Source organism: Carcharhinus amblyrhynchos, chromosome X (assembly GCF_965287045.1).
Source record: "Carcharhinus amblyrhynchos chromosome X, sCarAmb.v2.hapA, whole genome shotgun sequence".
Taxonomy (NCBI): domain Eukaryota; kingdom Metazoa; phylum Chordata; class Chondrichthyes; order Carcharhiniformes; family Carcharhinidae; genus Carcharhinus; species Carcharhinus amblyrhynchos.
Window position 1 is genome coordinate 4,630,948 of NC_137359.1, and position 25,475 is coordinate 4,656,422.

Here is a 25,475-nt window from a genome sequence, read left to right on the forward strand (position 1 = left end):
TCTCACACGGGTAACGTCTTTGGAGAAAAAGCAAAAGAAAATGACAGGAAGAGTGCACAGGCGATTCTCCAACTGCTGTTGATGTACAGACCAGACAATTCTGCAAAGAGAACACGTTCAGAATGCACAGACTTGGTTCGAAACTTTCCCAACATAAAACATTTCCTGTCAGAGCCCATGTCTTACAGCAGACAAAGATCTTGAAATTTAAAAGTAAAGTTTATTTATTAGTCACAAGTAGGCTTACATTAACACCGCAATGAAGTTACTGCAAAATTCCCCGAGTTGCCACACTCGGCGCCTGTTCAGGTCATTACACCTAACCAGCACGTCTTTCAGAACGTGGGAGGAGGCCCACACAGACACGGGGAGAACATGTAGGCTCCACACAGACAGCGATCCGAGCCAGGAATCAAACCCAGGTCCCTGGCGCTGTGAAGGGGCCCCGGATTCGAAACCCGCCATGACAGAGAGTGGAATTTCATAGAATCCCTACAGTGCAGAAAGAGGCCATTTGGCCCATCAAGTCTACACCAACAATCCCACCCTTGCCCTGTCCTGTAATCTCACATATTTACCCTGCTAATCCCCCTGACACCAGGGTTAATTTAGCATGGCCAATCAACCTAACCGGCACATCTTTGGACTGTGGGAAGAAACTGGAGCACCCGGAGGAAACCCACGCAGACAAGGGGAGAACGAACAAACTCCACACAATTAGTGATCCAAGCTGGGAATCGAACCTGGGTCCCTGATGCCGTGAGGCAGCAGTGCTAACCATCATGCTGCCCATTTGAATTCAATAAAAAATATCTGGAATTAAGAATCTCCTGATGATCATGAAAGCATTATCGATTGTCGGAAAAACCCATCTGGTTCACTGATGTCCTTTATGGAAGGAAATCAGTTGTTCTAACCTGGTCTGGCCTACGTGTGACTCAGAGCCACAGCAACGTGGTTGACTCCCAAATGGTCTCTCAAACGGCCGAGCGAGGCACTAGTTCAAGGGCAACTAGAGATGGGCAATAAATACTGGCCAGCCAGCGACGCCCATGTTCCACAAATGAAAAAAGCTTAGTCTCCAATCTCATTCTACCTTCCAACACCAGAGTCCCTCCTTCTGAAGGCCTACCAATAACCGTGCCCAAATACTACTAGCTTGCAACTCAACACTCTCCCGATAACAATGCCCCACTGCAAGTCAGCTACTGGTTATCACCCCTGCCTTTGAAGCACCCCTACTTTACACTGTTCCCCACCACCTATTACTCCAATTAAATATTTTAACACGGCCCACCCAAGACTACCTTCACGTGGCAGTGTACAATAATCTCTCTCTCTCGCACTTGCTTACGACAACTAAAACCACACTATACCCTGTTTTATATAACAACACCAGACATCCTGTCAGCCATGCAAACCATCAACCAGCAGAGTAACAAACATCCTGTATCAACAAGAACCAGCAGAGTAACAAACATCCTGTATCAACAAGAACAGCCAACACTTCCTGTAGTCACACAGTGCACAATCCTGTAGTGTCTGGAGTTGAGGATTTGTTCCTCTCCTTGCCTTTCAACCATCTGGTCACATGCAACACCACAGGACACCCATTAATAATTCATTGCCTTAAGAGTATTGATAAACAGAGGGATCTGGGTGTACAGGTACACAGGTCACAAAGTGGCAACACAGGTGGGGAAGGTAGTCAAGAAGGCATACGGCACGCTTGTCTTCATCAGCTGGGGTACTGAGTTTAAAAATTGTCAAGTCATGTTGCAGCTTTATAGAACCTTAGTGAGGCCACACTTGGAATATCGTGTTCAATTCTGGTCGCCACACTACCAGAAGGATGTGGAGGCTTTGGAGAGGGTACAGAAAAGATTTACCAGGATGTTGCCCTGGTATGGAGGGCATTAGGTACGAGGAGAGGTTGGAGAAACTTGGTTTGTTCTCACTTGAACAAGAGATTGAGGGGCAACCTGACAGAGTGGATAGTCAGAAGCTTTTTCCCCAGGGTGGAAGAGTCAATTACTAGGGGGCACAGGTTTAAAGTGTGAGGGACAAGGTTTAAAGGAGATGTGCGAGGCAAGTGGGCGACTGGAACTCGTTGCCGGGGGAGGTAGTGGAAGCAGATACAACACTGCCTTTCAAGGGGAATCTTCACAAATACATGAATAGGATGGGAATAGAGGGATATGATCCCGGGAAGGGTAGGGGGTTTTAGTTCAGTCGGGCAGCATGGTCGGTGCAGGCTTTTTTCCATTTTATATTTTCCATTGGATTATAACTTCAGGTATCTCAGACCTTACTATTTTGTATATACATATGTATGTATATGGAAAATGAAAAAAAAAGTATAAGGATGTGCATGATATTGATGTTTTTCTCTTTTAACCCACAGGTGATTTGGTCCGCCTTGTTGCCCAACAAGGGTCGTACACGCGGTGGGTCGTACGAGGGTTGTTCTTGGATGTATCGAGAGTTGCCTAGTACTTCACGTCGTTAGTGTGTGCTTAAACTGGACCAGATACTGGGCAACACGACAGCTCAATGACTATCACTGTTTGCTGTGCAGACACATGGATTTGGGCCGGTGTCTGTGGGAGTTTGCACATTCTCCCCGTGCTTGCATGGGTTTCCTCCGGGTGCTCTGGTTTCCTCCCACACCCCAAAAAAACGTGCTCTTAGGCTGATTGGTGTAACAAATCGTCCCTAAATTAGTTTTCCCTCAACGTGGAATGCCACAAGCATAGATAAGGGTCATGGGTGGAGGGAGGGGGACTGGTAGTGTTAAAATGGCGGCGCGGGCTCGTTGGGCCAAAGGGCCTGTTTCCCGGGCTGTGTTGTTCTTTGTTCTTAGAGGGCCAAAAGGGCCTGTTCCTGTGCTGTAATTTTCTTTGTGCTTTATTTGAAGTCTCATATCAAATGGGCACCTCACAGCGTGATGGGTGAGCTGTATAAAGAGCAGCAAATCATACCTGAAGAGCAGAGGGACATAAAGAAATCCAGTATGGAAAAGTGGCTCAAAACTACAAAATACATTACTCATCCTATAACAAGCAAGCACTCTTCAATGGTCAGTCAGGATGTCTGCCAATGAACAAATTAGTGCATTCATTTTCCACCTCAGTAACTGAAAACGTATGCCCAAGTGAAATTTGGAAAACATGATTTTAAATGGTGTTTACTTGGCCACAGGTTGCTTCACCACCACAGAAATGCAGAGCTATAATAGTCAAATATATACTTCTGCACAGACTTCCTGTCAACCTCGTCCATTATAAATTCTTATTCATAATGAAACTGCTGGAGCAAACAACTTGCACGCTGTAATTCCACTTTCTTGCACTGAGTCAACAGGCCACATACACAGCTCTGCGGACAAAACAATTCATCAACACATGCCCTCACTCCTTGTGCAACACCACGTAACTGAGCAGCACATATAGCTGAAATGGAAAGTAAAGGGATAAACCTGCAACGCACAGCCACAATCAATCCTGCACAAAACTGAAAGTAGTACTTAGCCGAATCACAGGTTTAACCGGCTCATAATCCAGTTGGAGCATTAAACAGGTTGGAACATCAATTCTAATGGGTGCTCTTTGCGACATTTACAACAGTTGTACATTATTGACACAGCTGACAAAACCCAGCCACCATCTATAAAATGGTGCAGAAGGCTCAAGGGGCTGAAGTGCCTACTCCCAGCTCTTATGATTCTATGGTCCAGTAAACACAACAGAGATGCTGATCGATGGAGAAGCCACGTACAGCAGCCTGTCATAAGAACATAAGAAATAGGAGCAGGAGTCGGCCATCTAGCCCTTCGAGCCTGCCCCACCATTCAATAAGATCATGGCTGATCTGAAGTGGATCAGTTCCACTTTCCCGCTCTCTCCCCTTAATTCCCCTGTCTATCAGAAATCTATCTACCCGTGACTTAAATATATTCAGCGAGGCAGCCTCCACCACTTCAACAGGCAGAGAATTCCAGAGATTCACCACCCTTTGAGTGAAGAAGTTCCTCCTCAACTCCAATCTAAACTGCAACACCCCCCCACCCCACCCCGTCCCCCCCATCTTGAGGCTGTGCCCTCTAGTCCTGCTATCCTTTCTAAGCGGGAAGAATCTCTCTACCTCTACCCTATCCATCCCCTTCATTATCTTATACGTCTCTATAAGATCCCCCCCCCCCATCCTTCTGAACTCCAACGAGTACAGGCCCAGTCTATTCAATCTCTCTTCATAGTCCAACCCCCTCATCTCCGGTATCAGCGTAGTGAACCTCCTCTGCACTCCCTCCAAGGCCAATATATCTTTGCGCAAGTGCGGTGACCAAAACTGCACACAGTACACCAGCTACGGCCTCACCAGTGCCCTGTACAGTTGCAGCAAGACCTCCCTGCTTTTATATTCTATGTCCTTCATGATGAGATTGCTGTTTCATTGCTGCATCTGCCTATTATTGTTTTTTTCAGATTTCAAGCATCCGCAAAATGTTACTTGCGTTTCAATGTCAATGACCCTTTCAACAGCAGCAACGTAACTGAATTTCGATGGGCAGATGGATAGCTCGTGGTTTTCTCTATCAAACAGTTCCTTGCATGATAGGATAGAAGCTTTTGGTAGGTTGCCTGTCACAAGCAGGAATGCAATCAGGTACAAGCTAAATCACTACAGTGCAGAAGGAGGCTATTCAGCCCACTGACTCTGAAAGAGTATCTTACCCAAGCATACCCACTGCCCTATCCCAGTGACCTCACACCATGGCCAATCCACCCTAACCTACACATCTTTGGACACTAAGGGACAGTTTAGCATGGCCAATCCACCCTAACCTACACATCTTTGGAAGAATATGTAAACTCTACACAAGCCCAAGGCCAAAATTGAACCTGGGTCCCTGGCAGTATGAGGCAGCAGTGCTAACCACTGTGCCGCATCGCTGCCCTGAGTAATTCTCCTGGTTCAGCCTCAATGAGGATTTATTTTAAAACTACACAGGATGACATAGCACTTCATCGCATACAAGTGGTGACCTGTCAGAGCAGTGGGTCTTTAAACTACAAGTATGAGAAAGGCTGGGAATTGGCACTCAGTCTGGGTGACCATGATGGGCAGGCTCAGAAGACAGTGCGAGGACCACCGTGCATCTGGTGAGATGTGCTTTTGGATTTCATGCTGTGCTTGCTGCCAGGACTGGAAATTGGGAACAGGAGCAGAAAATGTGAAAAATCACCCCTTCATGAAAAGGAATGGGGTGATGAGGTTGAAGATTGAAGAACCAGACCAGGTGTTAGACTTGGAGGTAGGTGAGCACTTTGGTGATAAGTGACCACAATTCAGTTACGTTTACCTTAGTGATGGAAAGGGATAGGCATATACCGAAGGGCAGAAGTTATAGCTGGGGGAAAGGTAATTTTGGGGCGAGATTTGGGATACGTAGGTTGGAGTAGGAAACTGCAGGGGATGGGAACATCTGAAACGTGGAGCTTATTCAAGGAGCAGCTACTGCGAGTCCTTGATAAATATGTACCTGTCAGGCAGGGAGGAAGTGGTCGAATGATGGAACCGTGGTGTACTAAGGAAGTTGAATCTCTGGTGAAGGAGAAGAAGGAGGCTTATGTAAAGATGAGACGTGAAGGCTCAGTTCGGGCACTGGAGAGTTATAAATTAGCCAGGAAGGAGCTAAAGAGAGAGAGTTAAGAAGAGCTAGAAGAGGACATGAGAAGACTTTGGCAGATAGGATCAAGGAGAACCCTAAAGCTTTCTACAGGTATGTCAAGAACAAAAGATTGGTCAGGGCAAGATTAGGGCCAGTCAGGGGCAGTAGTGGGAAGTTGTGCATGGAGCCTGAAGAGATAGGACAGGCACTAAATGAATACTTTTAGTCAGCATTCACGCAGGAAAAAGTCAATGTAGTCGAGGAGAATACTGCGATACCAGGTAGTAGACTAGACGGGATTGAGGTACATAAGGAGGTGTTAGCAATTCTTGAGAGTATGAAAATAGATAAGTCCCCTGGGCCAGATGGGATTTACCCTAGGATTCTATGGGAGGCTAGGGAGGAGATTGCAGAGCCTTTGGCTTTGATCTTCATGTCATCATTGGCTACAGGTATATTGCCGGAAGACTGGAGGATAGCAAATGATGTTCAAGAAGGGGAGTAGAGACCATCCTGGGAATTACAGACCGGTGAGCCTTACTTCTGTTGTGGGCAAAGTTTTGGAAAGAATTATAAGAGATAGGATTTATAATCATCTAGAGAGAAATAAATTGATTAGGGATAGTCAACATGGTTTTGTGAAGGGTAGGTCGTGCCTCACAAACTTTACCAAGTTCTTTGAGAAGGTGACCAAAGAGGTGGATAAGGGTAAGGCAGTTGACGTGGTGTATATGGATTTTAGCAGAGCGTTTGATAAGATTCCCCATGTAGGCTACTGCAGAGAATGCAGATGCATGGGATTGAGGGTGATTTAACAGTTTGGATCAGGAATTGGCTCGCTGATAGAAGACAAAGGGTGGTGGTTGATGGGAAATGTTCAACCTGGAGTTCAGTTACAAGTGGTGTACCTCAAGGATCTGTTTTGGGGCCACTGCTGTTTGTCATTTTTATAAATGACCTAGATGAGGATGTAGAAGGATGGATTAGTAAATTTGCTGACGACACCAAAGTCGGAGGAGTTGTAGACAGTAAGGATGGATGTTACAGTTTGCAGAGGGACATAGATAAGCTGCAGAGCTGGGCCGAGAGGTGGCAAATGGAGTTTAATACAGAAAAGTGTGAGGTGATTCACTTTGGTAAGAGTAACAGGAGTACAGAATATAGGGCTAATGGAAGGACTCTTGGTAGTGTTGACGAGCAGAGAGATCTCGGTGTACATGTGCATAGATCCCTGAAAGTTGGCACCCAGGTTGATAAGGTTATTAAGAAGGCGTACAGTGTATTAGCTTTCATTGGTAGAGGGATTGAATTTCGGAGCCGTGAGGTCACGTTGCAGCTGTACAAAACTCTGGTGTGGCCGCACTTGGAGTATTGCGTACAGTTCTGGTCACCGCATTATAAGAAGGATGTGGAGGCATTGGAAAGGGTGCAGAGGAGGTTTACCAGCCTGGTATGGTGGGAAGGTCTTATGAGGAAAGGCTGAGGGACTTGAGGTTGTTTTCGTTAGAGAGAAGGTTAAGAGGTGACCTAATTGAGGCATACAAGATGATCAGAGGGTTAGATAGGGTGGACAGTGAGAGCCGTTTCCCTCGGATGGTGACGGCTAACACGAGGGGACATAGCTTTAAATTGAGGGGTGGTAATTATAGGACAGATGTCAGAGGTAGGTTCTTTACTCAGAGGGTAGTAAGGGCGTGGAATGCCCTGTCTGCAGCAGTTGTGGACTCACCAACTTTAAGGGCGTTCAAATGGTCAGTGGATAGGCATATGGATAACATTGGAATAGTTTAGGTTAGAGGGTCATTAGATTGGTTCCACTGGTCGGCGCAACATCGAGGGCCGAAGGGCCTGTACTGCGCTGGAATGTTCTATTGGCTGTAATTTGCCCTTGACTGAATAACAGAAAACGTGAGTTAAATAAACTCCATCGTTGGTCAGAAATTGGCCCAGCTTTTAGCAGCGTAGGAATAGGAGGCAGCCACTTATTCCATCAGCTGGTCACCATTCAGTCAGATCCTGGCTGATCTGCAACCTGATCTATTCACTGATCTTTGATCTGAACACTTCTGATAAGTCAAAATCTGTCAATCTGAGATTTAAAATTAACAACTGATGTTTTAAAAATGATTAATTCATAGGACTTGACTGGCTGGGCCAGTGTTTATTGCCCATCCATAACTACCCTCGAACTGAGTGTCGCACTTGGCCATTTCAAAGGAGCAGCTGAGAGTCAACCACATTGTTCTTTGCTATGGCTCTGAACAAACAACAATACAGCACAGGAACAGGCCCTTCGGCCCACCAAGCCTACACCGATCACGTGTTCCTAACTAGACCATCCGTTTGTATCCCTCCATTCCCAGTCTGTTCATGTGACTATCCAGATAAGTCTTAAATGACCCTAGCGTGTCTGCCTCAACCACCTTGCTTGGCAGTGCATTCCAGGCCCCCACCACCCTCTGTGTGAAATATGTCCCCCTGAAATCTGTGTTGAACCATGCCCCCCCCCCCCCCCCCCCTTACCTTGAACTTGTGACCCCTTGTGTTCGTCATTTCCGACCTGGGGAAAAGCTTCCCAATGTTCACCCTATCGATGCCCTTCATAATTTTATAAACTTCTATTAGGTCACCCCCTCAACCTCCATCTTTCCCAGGGAGAACAACCCTAGTTTACTCAATCTCTCTTCATAGCTAAGACTCTCCATACCAGGCAACATCCTGGCAAACCTGCTCTGTACTCTCTCCAAAGCCTCCACATCCTTCTGGTAGTGTGGTGACCAGAACTGGACACAGTATTCCAAATGTGGCCTGACCAACGTTCTATATAACTGCAACACCATATGCCAACTTTTATACTCTATGGCCCATCCAATAAAGGCAAGCATGCCATATGCCTTCTTCACCACCTTTTCCACCTGTGTTGCCACCTTTAAGGATCTGGGGACTTGCACCCCCAGATCCGTGTGTGTGTCTATACTCCTGATGGTTCTGCCATTTATTGTATAGCTCCCCCCTGCATTAGATCTACCAAAATGCATCACTTCACATTTATCTGGATTAAATTCCATTCTCCCATTTCTCCGCCCAATTTTCCAGTCTATCTACATCCTGCTGGATTCTCTGACAATGTTCACCACTATCCATAACGCCAGCCATCTTTGTGTTATCTGAAAACTTACTAATCAGACCAACAACATCATCTTCCAAATCATTGATATACATCACTCACAGCTGAGGTCCCAGTACACAGCCCTGCGGAATATCACAAGTCATAGATCTCCAATCAGAAAAAGACCCCTCCACTGCTACCCTCTGCCTTCGACGGCCAAGATGTGGAGATGCCGGCGTTGGACTGGGGTAAACACAGTAAGAAGTCTGACAACACCATGTTTAAGTCCAACCAATTTATTTGATAGTAAACTCACAAGCTTTCAGGGTTTGCCCCTTCGTCAGGTGAATGGAGGGTTCTTCATTCACCTGACGAAGGGGCAAACCCCAAAAGCTTGAGAGTTTACTATCAAATAAATTGGTTGGACTTAAACATGGTGTTGTCAGACTTCTTACTGTCTTTCTATGGCCAAGCCAGTTCACTCTTGATCCCATGTGATTTAGCCTTTTGCACCAGTCTGCCATGAGGGACCTTATCAAACGCTTTACTAAAATCCATGTGGACGACATCCGAGTCCCCTCCCTTGTCAATCATTTTTGTCACCTCCTCAAAAAACTCAACCAAATTAGTGAGGCATGACCTCCCTCATACAAAACCATGTTGTCCATCGCTAATGAAACTATTCCATTCTAAATGCATATAGATTTAAATATATATAAACGTGTAGAGTATAGGGCTAACGGTAGGACTCTGAATAGTGTGGAGGAGCAGAGGGATCTAGGTGTATGTGTACATAGATCCCTGAAAGTTGGGAATCAAGTAGATAGGATTGTTAGGAAGGCATACGGTGTCTTGGCGTTTATTGATAGGGGGATTGAATTTAGGAGCCGCAGCGTCATGTTGCAACTGTACAAAACTCTGGTGTGGCCGCACTTGGAGTATTGTGTACGGTTCTGGTCCCCACATTATAGGAAGGATGTGGAGGCTTTGGAGAGGGTGCAGAGGAGGTTTACCAGGATGTTGCCTGGTATGGAGGGGAGGTCCTATGAGGAGAGACTGACGGATTTGAGGTTGTTTTCGTTAGAAAGAAGGCGGCTACGAGGGGACCTTATTGAAACATATAAGATGATTAGAGGTTTAGATAGGGTGGACAGTGATAGCCTTTTTCCTTGGATGGAGAAAGCTAGCACGAGGGGGCATGGCTTTAAATTAAGGGGTGGTAGTTATAGGACGGATGTCAGGGGTAGGTTCTTTACCCAGAGGGTGGTGAGGGATTGGAATGCCCTGCCTGCTGCAGTTGTAAATGCGCCTAGTTTGGGGGCGTTTAAGAGATCCATGGATAGGTTTATGGATGGAAAGGGATTGGTTTAGGTTAGAGGGTCATTGTTTTTTAACTGGTCGGCTCAACATCGTGGGCCGAAGGGCCTGTTCTGCGCTGTAATGTTCTATGTTCTATAGATCCTATCTCTAAGGATCTTCTCCAACAATTTCCCTACCACAGACATCAAGCTCACCGGCCTATAATTACCCAGGTTATCCTTGCTACCCTTCTTAAATAACGGACCACATTTGCTATCCTCCAATCCTCTGGGACCTCACCTGTGTCTAACGAAGAAATAAAGATTTCTGTTAGAGGCCCAGCAATTTCATCTCGTCTCTCTCAGTAACCTAGAGCAGATGCTATCTGGCCCTGGGGATTTGTCTACCTTAATGTTTCCTAAAACACCTAGCACTTCCTCCCTTGTAATTGTGATTTGTTCTAACGGGTCTACGCATCCCTCTGAGACACTACCGATCAACGTGTCCCTCTCCTGCTGATGCAAAGTATTCATTTTGGATCTCACCGATTTCCTTGGGTTCTCTGGAGTCACATCTAGGCCAGATCAGGTTAAAAAGACGGCAGATGCCCTTCCCTAAAAGGATATTAGTGAGCTTGTTTTGCTGCATGGGAGTGTGATAGATGTCCTTATCCAGGTTTTACACTCAGCAGAACCCCCAGCAGTTGGAACCCACAAAATCTTGCACTGGCAGATGCTAAATGGTACATAGCACCAGTCCAAGTTAGTAGATTCACGAGTCGCAAAAACCCAGTCTGCAGGTGCAGCAGGTGATCAGGAAGGCGAATGGGATGCTGGCCTTTATAGCGAGGGGGATTGAATATAAAAGCAGGGGAGATCTTGCTGCAACTGTACAGGGCACTGGTGAGGCCGCAGCTGGAGTACTGTGTGCAGTTTGGTCGCCGCACTTGCGCAAGGATATAGTGGCCTTGGAGGGAGTGCAGAGGAGGTTCACTAGGCTGATACCGGAGATGAGGGGGTTAAACGATGAAGAGAGACTGAATAGACTGGGTTTGTACTCGATGGAGTTTAGAAGGATGAGGGGGGGATCTTATAGAGACGTATAAGATAATGAAGGGGATGGATAGGGTAGAGGGAGAGAGATTCTTCCCGCTTAGAAAGGACAGCAGGACTAGAGGGCACAGCCTCAAGATAAGGAGGGGGCGGGGGGGATGCAGTTTAGATCAGAGTTGAGGAGGAACTTCTTCACTCAAAGGGTGGTGAATCTCTGGAATTCTCTGCCTGTTGAAGTGGTGGAGGCTGCCTCGCTAAATATATTTAAGTCACGGGTAGATAGGTTTCTGATAGACAGGGGAATTAAGGGGAGAAAGCGGAAAAGTGGAACTGATCCACTTCAGATCAGCCATGATCTTATTGAATGGCGGGGCAGGCTCGAAGGGCTAGATGGCCGACTCCTGCTCCTATTTCTTATGTTCTTATGTTCAGGCCATAGCTTTTCCCCTCAATGACCTGTCCAAACAAAGACACATACGGCATTATCCATCCAATTCTCAACATGGCTCAGACATGCTCTTTGCTACGATAGGGGCTGCATCTTGTGACCAGATTCCAACAACATTACCCACCCTCCATACCTCCAATCGCAGACAGCCTCTCCCTGCAACCCCCCCATTGCAAACAGCTTCCCCCCCCGCCACACTCCCCAATCGCAGACAGCTCCTCCCCTCCCTGCAACCCCCCCATTGCAAACAGCTCCTCCCCTCCCTGCAACCCCCCCATTGCAAACAGCTCCCCCCCCCCACAATCGCAGACAGCCTCTCCCACACCCCCAGACAGCTGCTCCCTCACAGCCCCTCTCCCACACTCCCAGCAGACAGCCGCACACTCACAGCCTCTCCCACACTCCCAGCAGACAGCCGCACACTCACAGCCTCTCCCACACTCCCAGACAGCCGCACACTCACAGCCTCTCCCACACTCACAGACAGCCGCACACTCACAGCCTCTCCCACACTCCCAGACAGCCGCACACTCACAGCCTCTCCCACACTCCCAGACAGCCGCGCACTCACAGCTTCTCCCACACTCCCAGACAGCCGCACACTCACAGCCTCTCCCACACTCCCAGCAGACAGCCGCACACTCACAGCCTCTCCCACACTCCCAGACAGCCGCACACTCACAGCCTCTCCCACACTCCCAGACAGCCGCGCACTCACAGCTTCTCCCACACTCACAGACAGCCATTTCCACATACTCTGCCTGCCATGCTATCCAGCTTTGCATCATTTTCAAATCTGGATATAAATTTTTGTGGCTAATTATCCACGTCCTTAATGAAATACAGTCGATAACAGAGGCCCGAAACAATCTCTCTGCGGGTCATCCCCTGCCAATTAAACCACTTGCCCCATTTGCCTTCACTGCCCAAAGTCTTAACTTTAGGTAAAAACAGTTTCCCGTGAGAAAATTTACCAAACGTCTTCTGGAAAGTCCACAGAAATAACTTCCCAGAAATTCACCTGTCTGCTACCTGAGTCACCTCTTCAAAGAGTTACACTAAGCACGTCAGGCATGACAAATCCACGCTGGCTCTAACGTTTACAAGGTTGTCAGACACTTTCTTTAATAAGAGACTCTCAGGATTTCCCAACAGATATCAGGCTAACTGGTCTACAGTTTTCCCTCTCTCACCTTGAGTGTGCTGCCAGAATTTGTCATCATTACATCACCCAATTCATCACTAAATCGGCAGATAAATATTCAGAATCATCGGAACATAAGAAATAGGAGCAGGAGTAGGCCATCTAGCCCTTCGAGCCTGCCCCGCCATTCAATAAGATCATGGCTGATCTGAAGTGGATCAGTTCCACTTTCCCGCTGTCTCCCCATAATTCCCTTGTCTGTCAGAAACTTATCTACCTGTGACTTAAATATATTTAGCGAGGCAGCCTCCACCACTTCAACGGGCAGAGAATTCCAGAGATTCACCACCCTTTGAGTGAAGAAGTTCCTCCTCAACTCCGTTCTAAACTGTCCCCCCCTTATCTTGAGGCTGTGTCCTCTAGTCCTGCTGTCCTTTCTAAGCGGAAAGAATCTCTCTCCCTCTACCCTATCCATCCCCTTCATTATCTTATACGTCTCTATAAGATGCCCCCTCAGCCTTCTAAACTCCAACGAGTACAGACCCAGTCTATTCAATCTCTCTTCATAGTCCAACCCCCTCATCTCCGGTATCAGCCTAGTGAACCTCCTCTGCACTCCCTCCAAGGCCAAAATATCCTTCCGCAAGCACGGCGACCAAAACTGCACACAGTACTCCAGCTGCGGCCTCACCAGTACCCTGCAGCAAGACCTCCCTACTTTTATATTCTATTTATAATCATCTTGAATAGTTGGATCAATTCCAGGATAACAGTTGCTTTGAAAGTTGAAATCACTGCCTTGGCACCACTGTCTTGATTCAATATTCACGACCTGACAAAGAAACACTTTTCACCTGGAAACACCAGCCCTAACTGGCAAGAAACACAGTCACAAGTGCAATTAGCCCAGATTGAGACCAGTATCATGTTTTCCCTGTTGGTGTCACCAAGTTAAAAAGCAAAGCTACACAGAATAGCCCATTGCAGCTTCAGAACTTATGCTACCACGCGCACGCACAGTCCCTTTTTAAAAAGAGACTTTTTAAACATCATTCTGATATCATTTATCTGCCTTTTCAAAATTTTGTGCTTAAATCTAACCTTTTAAAATTATTGCATTTGGCTTTTTTCTAAAATGGTTCAAATTCCTACCGTTCATTTACATAACTTCACAATTCAGGATGCGTGCATATACATATAATACAATACAATACAACCCTACAGTGCAGAAAGAGGCCCTTCGGCCCATCGAGTCTACACCAAACACAATCCCACCCAGGCCCTACCCCCATATCCTTCCATTTTATACTCACTAATCCCTCTCACCTACGCATCCCTGGACACTAAGGGGCAATTTCTTAACATGGCCAATCAACCTAACCTGCACATCTTTGGGCTGAGGGGGGAAACCGGGGCATCCGGAGGAAACCCACGCAGACACGAGGAGAATGTGCAAACTCCACACAGACAGTGATCCGAGCCGGGAATCGAACCCAGGACCCTGGGGCTGTGAAGCAGCAGTGCTACCGTACTGCCCTTATGGCAGCACATAGGGCTCTGTAAAAATGAATATCTAGACATTGTAATCAAAGTTTGGGTTACCAAAGTCTTTTGCAAGCCTCTTCCGTCCCCAGTAAATTTAACAGATTCACCTGCCCTTTACATCCTTGTTCAAGGACACTGCAGCACTCCACTGGGGCCCACAATGTGGGAAAGCCCCAGCCTTTCCCCATTCTCACCAGGAGCAGCACATACTTCAGTTCATGGTCAGCAGCAAGTGGCAATGAGCATTAAATACATTTCAATCAACATCTCTCACCCAAGCTACTTCTGGCGTGCTTGTACTGAATAGAACACGCACCAAATGATTGCGCATCATTAGGGGGTCAAGTGTGGCTCAGTGGGTAGCACGTTTGACTGAATCAAAAAGTTTTGCTTCAAGTTGCACTTCTGAGACTTGAGCACAAGCAAAGGCTGACACTCCACTCCAGGACTAAGAGACTGCCGTCGTGTTAGATGCTTCGTATTTCAGATGAGACGTTAAATTATGGTCCAGTCAGCCATCTTAGTAGAGCATAAAAGATCCCAAGCTGAATCATGGAAACCCAGAAACCCTACAGTGCAGAAGGAGGCCATTCAGCCCATCGAGTCTGCACCAAAAACAATCACACCCAGGCCCTACCCTCATAACCCCACGTATTTATCCTTAACATTAAGGGACAATTTAGCATGGCCAATCAACCTAACCTGCACATCTTTGGACTTTGGGAGGAAACCGGAGCACCTGGAGGAAACCCACGAAGACGTGGGGAGAACATGCAAATCCCACACAGTCACCCGAGGCCGGAATCGAACCCAGGTCCCTGGCACTGTGAAGCAACAGTGCTAACCACTGTGCTGTCCTATATGGGCAATATATTTACCTTCAATCATCATCATCATCACACAAAAACAAGATTATCTGGTCATTGCCACACTGCTTCTTGTTATGCGTAAACAGGCTGCCATATTTCCCAGATGACAACTTGCTCCTGTCCCTACCTTTGTATGGGTAGACCATGCTCTGCCATTTGATAAGTTCTGACTGTGATCTCAACTTTACTTTCCTGCCTATCCACCATAAGCCTCAACGTCATTGTTAATCCAAAACAATAAATGCACTGAGCCAGACCCCACTGCTTTCTGGGGCAGAGAATTCCACAGATTAATGACGCCTGGGGAGAAAGAATGTAAAGGGCAGGTGAATCTGTTTCATCTCCGTTTTAACGGGGAGACCTCTCCTTTTTAAGCAGTGCTCACTAGTTCTAGTCTTTCACATGAACCTTCCCCATAGAGTTTCTGTAACAAATACATCCTTTTAAAAATAAGGAGCCAAAAACTGTATATTGTGCTTCAGATGTAGTCTTCCCAACTGCATCTGATACTCTTTCATTAGAGCCTCCCCCTCCACTGTTTCCATGCACGTCACTTGTTCCAACATTGAACACAACAACTGGATTTACCTCCTCCCTTTCTAAGTTCTTCTCCATCACAGAGAGATTCTCTACCTGGCATCGAGCTGGTAACACGCCCTTCACGTTTTTTGCTCTTGGCTGCAAAGTACATGATCTATCCCCACAACAACCTCCTGTGTTTATACAATTATAGAGGCCCCTATTACAACCACATTTCTCTTCTGTACCGACACCCCCCGCCCCCCACCCAATGCACTCCCTGCCAAGATTTGAGTCTGCATTGTGGCTGTCCTCTCCACAATCTTTCACCTCATCTTCACTGGCAGTGATTGCAATCTACCTGCTGGACAGGACGAGTGACTGCAGCAGCTCCATCTTAAACTCTCCTAAATCCACACCATCAATGACAATGTGCATCTTTCGCTGTGATGACTATATTTCAGATAAACTTGTCCAGAAACCCCTTCCCATCCCTTATGACTCTAACTCACACTCCAGCTCAATAACTCAGAGGCAGAAATATATGAGATGGAAGCATATCCTGCAGGCTTGTTTGCTTGGGACAGCCTGAATTCTCCCTCAGTGTACCCGAATAGGTGCCGGAGTGTGGCAACTAGGGGATTTGCACAGTAACTGCATCGCAGTGTTAATGTTAGCCGACTTGTGACACTAATAAACCAACTTTAAACTGTGCACAAACTCCCACATTCCGCAACCCAGACACACTGCCTGCTTTACTAGTTTGAATGCCAGAGTCTTTATTCAACTATTACTTGTAATTATTTCACGTAGTTTAATGGCTTGAGCTGTAGATTTAATACAGCACTTATACTTCCCTGTCCTTATTATTCTCATATTCTGGAGAAATAAGAAACCTTAAAACTCACCATTCAATCACCTACCTACTTAGATAAATAATGCCTCTTAGCTCTCCTACTTCCTCTCTCAGACGACATATAGGTCTGTGAAAAACCAGATCAGCACCTCTTTCCTCGCTACACCAAGATCCCAGAGTTAAATTGGTACCCTAGTCACTGTAAGGAATAACCTCCTGTATGCCAAAGACCTGAGTGAAACCCTGCTGAATAGGGAACTAGTCCTAACTAGCTACCGAATTAACTAAAAGCAACTTTACTGTGGATGCTGGAATCTTAAACAAAAATGCTGGAAAATCTCAGCCAGTCTGACAGTGTCTGTGCAGAGAGAATAGAGTCAAGTTTGAGAGTCTGGATGATCCTTCATCAGAGATCTATTGGCTCTATTCTCTCTCCACAAATGTCAGAGCTGCTGAGATTTTCCAGCATTTCTCAGTTTTTATACCTAATTAACTAACTGTGCAACTGCTACTAGCCGGCAGCACATTTACCACTGACTAAACAAGAAAGTGGTTACCCTTCACCCAACACCATTCCTATCACTGCAGTTTGTGGGATCTTGCTGTGCAGAAATTAATTGATGTAGTCCTGCGAGACTGCTCAGCTATTCAATTTGATACGTGGAGTTCCAAATTTCTGCTACCGTATGTGAAAATGTATGACCTGAACTCTCACCTAAATGTTCCAGCTCAAATCTTAAGATTGCTTGTTTTTGATTCCTCCACCAGTGCAAATAAAATCTTTGTATTTACCCTACTGAGAGTTAAAAATCATACAAGTTTAAAAATCACATAAGCTGCTGGATGCTAACATTGGCAACCTCAGAGAAACTCCGGACGAGAAACCGTTTGCTTCAGCTACAGATAACAGTCAAGGACTAAGCTGTATTCATTACAAGGGAGGCTTTCTTCACACAATGTGCACACAAGAATCCAACTGAACACTATCCAGCTGCAGCTCATGTAATTACTGGTCAAACATATTGTTATCATTCTTATGTCTGGAAGCTAGTAAACAAATAGAAAGAAACAAGCGCTTGGTGATATTGTAATTAAGTAGACTTGTTCAAATCATAATTGAACAACTATACTCATGTTATACACTATGTATTGCCAATTACTGATTGGAATTGGATATTAATTACCTTTGAATGAAGGTACAATTTTGTTTGGTGTGTGTAAATCACTTGGCATTGAGCCAAAGGGTATAACTACCATTGTATTGCCTTACTTGGGGAGTCTGAGAGCCCCTAGTGGCAGACAGGCTTCCTTACTTCCAGACTTCAATCAAAGATCTTCAACTTGACTGAGTGTTTCCTGGTCATAGAATCCTACAGCACAGAAGAGGCCATTTGGTCCATCGAGTCCGCACCAATCACAATCCCACCCAGGCACTATCCGCATAACCCCATGCATTTACCCTAGCTAGTCCACCTGACACTAAGGGGCAGTTTAGCACGGTCAATCCACCTAACCCGCACATCTTTGGACTGTGGGAGGAAACCGGAGCACCCGGAGGAAACCCACGCAAACACGGGGAGAACGTGCAAACTCCACACAGACAGTGACCCAAACCGGGAGTCAAACCTGGATCCTTGACCACCATGCTGGCCAGTTACGAGGAGTGAGATATACTGTAGTTGAATAACAGTGAAACTCCTACAACAAATCGGTGCTGAGGATGGGATCCACTGAGGCTAGCTGTGAAGATGGTGTTATTGTTTGATGATACTCTCCGACTCCTGTTTCCAGACTAGTACCCAGATTCGTACCCAGGGGCCAGGCGACCTAGAGTGAGGGTGTCATCCCAGGGACCATGGTGAGAAACCACAATCTCGCAGAGGGCAATCGTGAGATTAACCTCAGAAAGCTGGATTTCACAATGACAGCGAGTACAGAGAAAGCTGAACTCGAGTTTGTTGCAGAATCACAGAAGTGAAAGGATAATGTCTCTGCACATCACCCACAGGTAGTGAAAGTAAATTGTAAAACAGTTGTGGATTCCAACAGACTGTGCAGCAAAAAGTGCTGGAAGGCTCAAACAAGCAACAAAAACTGAGAAAGCGCATCTCAAGCTTGCACTGAGAACAGTCATTTAGAAATATTTGGAGTGGGCAATTCCCCTAGCTATGGTGCAGGTCAATAAGAGATTCAAACAAGTGATTATGATTTAAAAACACATACATTAACACATTCAAAATATCAGTGTATTTTTAAGAACCATTGTTCACTTTAGCCAAAGACAGATTGCCACAAAGCATCATGGTAAAGGGCATTAGGACAAAGCCATATTCTGATGGAGTAAGCAAATTTTATCAACATAATTTCTAATGGCAAGAAGATTCAGAACACTGAATCAGCTTTCATGAATAGGGCTTATGCATTGTCCACATCAGATGGATGGATGCCCAGACGTGGAGTCATGCTAATCCAGTTTGGCAGTGACCTATAGAGGAACTTATGGCAACGTTATGGCAAATTGTGCACAGCTGCAGCTTGTTTGTATCTGTTCTAACAAGGGATATTAGGGATTGATATACCATTGGTTAGACATATAGCTATCCTAATCGTGCCTGCAAGGTAATAGATAAATACAAAGAAGTACATGGTTGATGAGATTATGATTAGGTAGATGTGCATAAGTTGTAATTGGAGAACTGTATCTTTGTGTTATACATTATGTAATCCCAATTGTTAGTTGAGAGTAGACATAGATAAATATTGTGTAAATGTACACCTTATCAGTGCGTTAATTTCTTGCAGTGGGATCTTAACTATGACTGTGCAAGTTTTATATACGGAGGGTGGTGGGTGCCTAGAACACATTGCCGGCTGAGGTAATGATGAATTTTAACGGGCGTCTAGACAAATGCATCATTAGGATGGGAAGGGAGGGATATGGTCCCCAGAAGGGTAGGAGGTTTTGGTTCTGGCAAGCAGCATGGTTGGTGTAGGCTTGGAGGGCCAAAGGGGCTTGTTCCTGTGCTGTAATTTTCTTTGTTCTTGTCCTTGAATCGGGGCTCTCTCTGGTGCGCCACTAATTGGCGCACTGGGGTCAGCCCATACTATAGTTCAGAGTAAAGGCCTATTGTAAAACTTAAACTCTTCGTCTGGTCACTTAAAAGGGACAAAGTCTGAAAACAGCTGGACAGCTAACTTTGTCCCACACAAAATGAACAAGGTGAGAGAAGAAAGTACAGAAATTGTGTGCAAGAACAAAATTTATTCTGAAGAAAATATGAAATAGATATTAATGGACATCTGAAAGCCGACGGCACTCGTCGGCTTTGGGGCATCTCGGAAATGTGAAAAGTGCGCTGTCAGCAAGTTACCTTTAAAAATTATGTCATTTAGTTTAGTTTATTTATTAGCCACAGGTAGGCTTACATTAACACCGCAATGAAGGTACTGTGAAAATCCCCTCGTTGCCACGCTCTGGCGCCTGTTCGGGTACACTGAGGGAGAATTTAGCACGGCCAATCCACCTGACCAGCATGTCTTTTCGATTGTGGGGGGAAACCGGAGCACCCGGAGGAAACCACTGTGCCACGCAAACAAAAGAACAAATGATCAAAATATGTTACTGCCTGAAATCAAATAGAAACCACTGTTTGAAAGTGGTTACGAAGATATTTTAAATCAGACTGCAAAATTTCTTCAGGGATAACAAGTGGGACAGGATATTAACGAGTGGGATGCACCAAATTAAATAGGGTTAAGTAATTGAATGCAGAAGATAGAGACTAGAAGATGGATTCTCCAACCTCACCTGCAGCTGGAATTCTCAGGTCCTGCTGCTGTGAACGGAGATTTGGCTGAGCACTAAATTCTCTGTTCTCACTGGCAGTGGTAGTGGGGCATGTGAGACCAGAGAATTCCAGTCCAGAAGTCAAAACAGCCAGAGTTAGAATATTGGGTGCAATTTAACACAATGTGTCAATCTAGCATTGATGTATATTCCAGTAAAAGGAAAGTATTGCTAAGGTTAGTAAATTGATAGTTTTCTCTTGCTGATGCTTGCATCCTTGTCCAACTTCTTTTTTGAGAGAACAGAATTTGATACTCTGACTGCCACCAGAGGCATCTGGATCATACATGAAGAGATAAGCAAAGACTTCAAGATCTTCTGATAAAGTCACCCAAGAGTCAAGAAGGTATTGGCATGATATCGAGATACTGCATAAATGTGCAGGTGAGTTGCACATGACGTAAATAATATGTAGGAAACTAGTTCAAAATAGACCCATTCAAGGGTTTGGAAGTAGTTGCAATTACACATTGAAGAGCAGATCTCACAATACTTGGCAAATAACATGGCATGAGATCGGCCAAGAGAGTGAAGCAACACAATCAAATTAAGGTACTGACACATACAACATAAACAGAAATCAAAACAGTTGGAATAGAAATAAATACACCGATTCCTGTCAAAACGAGCAAAATTAAAGAGAGAAAGTAAGGAACTTAGATTGGAACAATGAAGGGCCTGGTAGTAAATAAACCTGGAGAGGACTATCCACGAGATGGATACAGATAATTGGAGAACACAAAGTCCATGCATGATGTTATTTTGAATGACTGAGTGAGGTGATCTACAGGTGGGGAATGTCAGAGAGAATGGATTTAAGTATTCTGAGATCACATTTAAGTTATATTTGATTGTGGAATATTAATCAATTTAACACAAAACGTATGAAGAGGAAACTGGAATGTTGAAAATAATGGATTTTCTTGTTGCACAGGTCACTCCACTCAAGGGCAAGAGAAAAGAAACCGATCAAGAACAATAATGAGACATCTTCAGGGGACAGAGTGTGTTAAAAATCATACCAGTTTAAATATCACTGCCAGATGCTAAAATTCTGAAACTCAAACTCCAGATGAGAAACCATTTGGTCCTTCTGCAGATAACAGTCAAGGACTAAGCTGTATTCATTACAAGGGAGGCTTTCTTCACACAACATGCACACAAGAATCCAAATGAACACTATCCAGCTGCAGCTCATCTAATCTTTGGTCAGACATATTATTAATCATTCTTATGTCTGAAGGTTAGTAGATACATGGAAAGAAATCAGTGCTTGCTGATATTATAATTAAGTAGCAGACTTCCTTACTATTGCTTGAATAAAGTTCTTCAACTAACCAGGCGCTACTCGGTCAAGTTTCAAGGAGCAAGGTACACACAGTCAAATATCTGTGAAATTCCCGCAGCACCTATCAAATCCGTGTAGGATTTTAAACACCAGACCATTCTTCAATTGTCTATTACCGTGAAGATAAAGGCCAACATTCCAGTAACTTTTTTGAACCCAGCAGTTTTTAACAGATTGCATATTTGGAACTCCCAAATCTCCTGAAAGAAATTTAAAAGAAACAAGGTACGTACTTGGGGTGCACACGGCAAACTCTGCGTTACAGTAACAGCAGCCTGACTGTCTGGTCCATCTGCACTTCTCATGGTGTTCGGAGTCATCGGGTCACTCCCAGTTATCAATCCCTGATGGCTGATTGTTCCACTCTGCAGAAGGCGCTGAGACCCCACCATCTCGTGACTGACAGAGCCGCCCTGCAAGATGCCAACTTCGCTGGTGTTGTCTTGTAACATGACATTGTCTGTAAGAGATGTTTGCTGAGGAGTTCTTCTGTACTCGAGGAGGGGCTGTTGTCCACCTATTGGGACACTGGGATGATCTGAAATTCCATCCACCCTGCTCATCTGGCTAGAATACTGTAAAATAGATACAATCATTAGAAGTCATAGAATCCTTGCAGTGCACATCAAGTCTGTACTGATAACAATCCCACCCCACCCCTATCCCCATAGCCCCATGTATTTACCCTGCTAATCCCCCTGATGCTAAGGGGCAATTTAGCATGGCCAATCCCCCTAACCTACACACCTTTGGACCATGAGAGGAAACTGGAGCACCCGAAGGAAACCCTACACAAACATAGGGGGGAACCATACAAATTCCACACAGATATTGATCCAAGGCCGAATTGAACCCGGGTCCCTGGTCTGCTGTTTTAAGAAGCAGATGTAATGCAGCAGTTCAAGAAGATGACTCACCGCCACCTTCTTAAGGATAATCAGACATGGGTAACAAATACTGCCACACCCCATTGAAGAATTTTAAACATTACACTCCATTCTTTGAATGTTCTCCTTATGGAGCTGACTCCTGCTCATACAACTGCAGTCATGATGTGGATATGCCGGCGTTGGACTGGGGTGAGGTGAATCCTGACGAAGGGACAAACCCCGAAAGCTTGCGAGTTTACTATCAAATAAATCGGTTGGACTTAAACCTGGTGTTGTCAGACTTTTTACTGCATACAACTGCAGAGCAGGTAGCACTTCCTCACCCAACTTTTATTTCACTCTTTATACCTAGGTACACAGGAAAGGCACCATTTATTGCCAATTCTTGATTTTTTTTTAAATTTCATTCCTCAAGTTCACAAAGCCAATGCTTTGTGGACAGGAAGTATGTTTTGTGCCAGTGGACAGGGCAAGCCCATAATCCATCTGCTGGGTGCTCCAAAAAACAATTCAAATTCAAACTAAATCCAATTCATGGTGCCCAAAACAGAGACAATAAGATCCAAGTTGACAAGATAAGGGATTGCACCCCATCTTGGGCTTTACCTGGCACTTGACTTAGCCAAAAGACGAAGAATACTGAGCCAACCACAGGACGTCATTCAAGTGGAATCATAGATGAGCCCCTCTTAATTTCTGCAGCTGCGTTTCCCAGTAGAATCAGAATGCAGAAGAGGCCCTTCAGCCCATCAAATCTGCACTGGCACACGAGAAACAACTGAACTCCGACCTAATCCCATTAAGGGAGTATGGGGGGAAAAAGAGTGAGATCACTTCAGAGGGACTTCAAGCGATATTCTCTCTCTCTCACTCCACCTCACAACCAACCCAACAAAGGTTGAGGCACTCAATTCAATGACAGGGGCCCTGATCACTTCCCCGGCCAAAAACTACTCATTCGGCACATCTCCTACAAGACAGGATCTAACCATCGCAACCTCCCCCTCCCCAATATTCTAAGGCATTGCCAAATCCCCCACTGGGTGGCACAGTGGTAAGCACTGCTGCCTTCAGTGCCAGGGTCCAGGGTTTGATTCCTGCCTTGGGTCACTGTCTGCACATTCTCCGTGTCTGCATGGGTTTCCTCCCACAAGTCAAAAGACATGCTACTTAGGTATGTTGGCCATGCTAAATTCTCCCTCAGTGTACCCGAACACGCACTGGAGTGTGGCAACTAGGGGATTTTCACAGTAACTTCATTGCAGTATTAGTGTAAGCCTACTTGTAACACTAATAAATACTTTAAATTTTAAAAACTTTAAATAAACCATTGGCCAGAAACTGATTTTTACCAGCCATATAAATATTGTGGCCACAACAGCAGGTCAGAGGCTGGCAATTCTGTGATGAGTAACTCACCTCCAGACTCCCCAACGTTTGTCCACCAGCAAAAAGAGCCCAATAGGAAGAGGGTCAGCAACCAATAGCTCAAAGCTGTGAGGCAGTGGCAGACAGAGAGAGTAAGCCTGAGGAAGTCTGCGGGGGAGAGGGGGCACTGAAGGTTAAAAGAAGTGGCAGGGAGAGGGAGATAGCCATAGAATCCCTACAGTGCAGAAAGAGGCCATTTGGCCCATTGAGTCTACACCGACCACAATCCCAACCAGGTCCTATCCCCATGCATTTACCCGAGCTGCCCACCCCCCTCCAAGAGTCTTTACTTCAAGTTCTTAAAGCTCCATTTGTTATGCTCTTCCTCCCTTGCTGCCTTCTCTCTTGCTCTTTCAAGTTCAAGCTTTTGCCACTTCTTTCTTTTTCTATTCTAAGCTGCTTCACCTGCAACCGAATCCAAACCAACTCAACCTGAGCTGACCCTGAGTCAGCCTGATTTTCTTCCAATTTCAAAAACTGCACTATTGCATCAAATCTGCTCTTTTGCCCCTGCTTTTATCTCTAACTTCATAAATTCTATTAACCTATCTTGGGTAATGTTACAAATTACTCAAGAATATAACTTCTCTTAAAAGAAGTCTTCTGAACTGATGCAGCATCCTATTTTTCACTTTGTACAGTAAAATTCACCTTTAATCTATTTTACTAGATTTTAGCCAATATTGCAATTCATGTTCCCATCAGAACCCCAATCGGTCGAGAACCAGTAAATGTGTTTAGTTAAGAATCAAAAACTCTAGGTATTTGCAAAAAGAATAAAGCTGCAAGGATTTGGAATTAAAACTAATTTTATTACACCAAAATCAAGGAACATGAATCGCACATGAACTGCACTCTACTTTTAAACAGCAAGTTACACCACAGATGTTAATAGTACATTCAACTCATTTACCTATAATCCAAGTCAAATTATTTAAACACACTGTCCTTCTACACCTATTAGATCTGCACCTTGAAACGCAAATCAGATATTTATCAGGAATTGGAAGATTAATCATGTAGACCTGAGTACAGCTTTGAAGATTCATAGAAGGGTTAAGATTTCTTGGAACTTCCTCTTAGTTCTGGCAATGTTGTCCTTTCAAACCTCCTCCAACACACCTATGGTTGTGAACTCCCCATCTGAAGAAGGGGATTTCTAACCAGCTAGTAAGATTTGTAGGCAGAATGCAGTCTTCAAGAGAACAGGAGGTCAGTAAAGAGTTAAATGATTATTAGGCAAGCTAACACAAACAGTTTACACATATGTGAATGCAGCAAGAAGAGCGATAGAGATGCGAGTGAACAACAAAGAACAGTACAGCACAGGGACAGGTCCTTCAGCCCTCCAAGCCCATGCCAATCATGGTGCCCTATCTTCAAAAAAACCTTCTGCCCTTACTCAGGCCATATCCCTCTATTTCCTCCTTGTTCATGTACCCATCCAGAT

General features: G+C 45.1%; 1 protein-coding gene across 4 annotated transcripts in view; it reads right to left on the reverse strand.

Moving 5' to 3' along the window:
- Positions 1-25,475, reverse strand: part of LOC145361953 (zinc finger protein 148-like) — a 146,079-nt gene that overhangs the window by 103,924 nt on the left and 16,680 nt on the right. For 3 of the 4 annotated variants that reach the window (XM_080217953.1, XM_080217950.1, XM_080217952.1), the window contains exon 2: positions 21,941-22,282. In XM_080217953.1, the coding sequence (XP_080074079.1) occupies positions 21,941-22,270 (330 nt within the window). In that variant the 5' untranslated portion in view covers positions 22,271-22,282. Of the gene's footprint in view, positions 1-21,940; positions 22,283-23,203; positions 23,276-25,475 lie in introns of those variants that run through there. The other variant, XM_080217951.1, reaches the window with a different exon arrangement.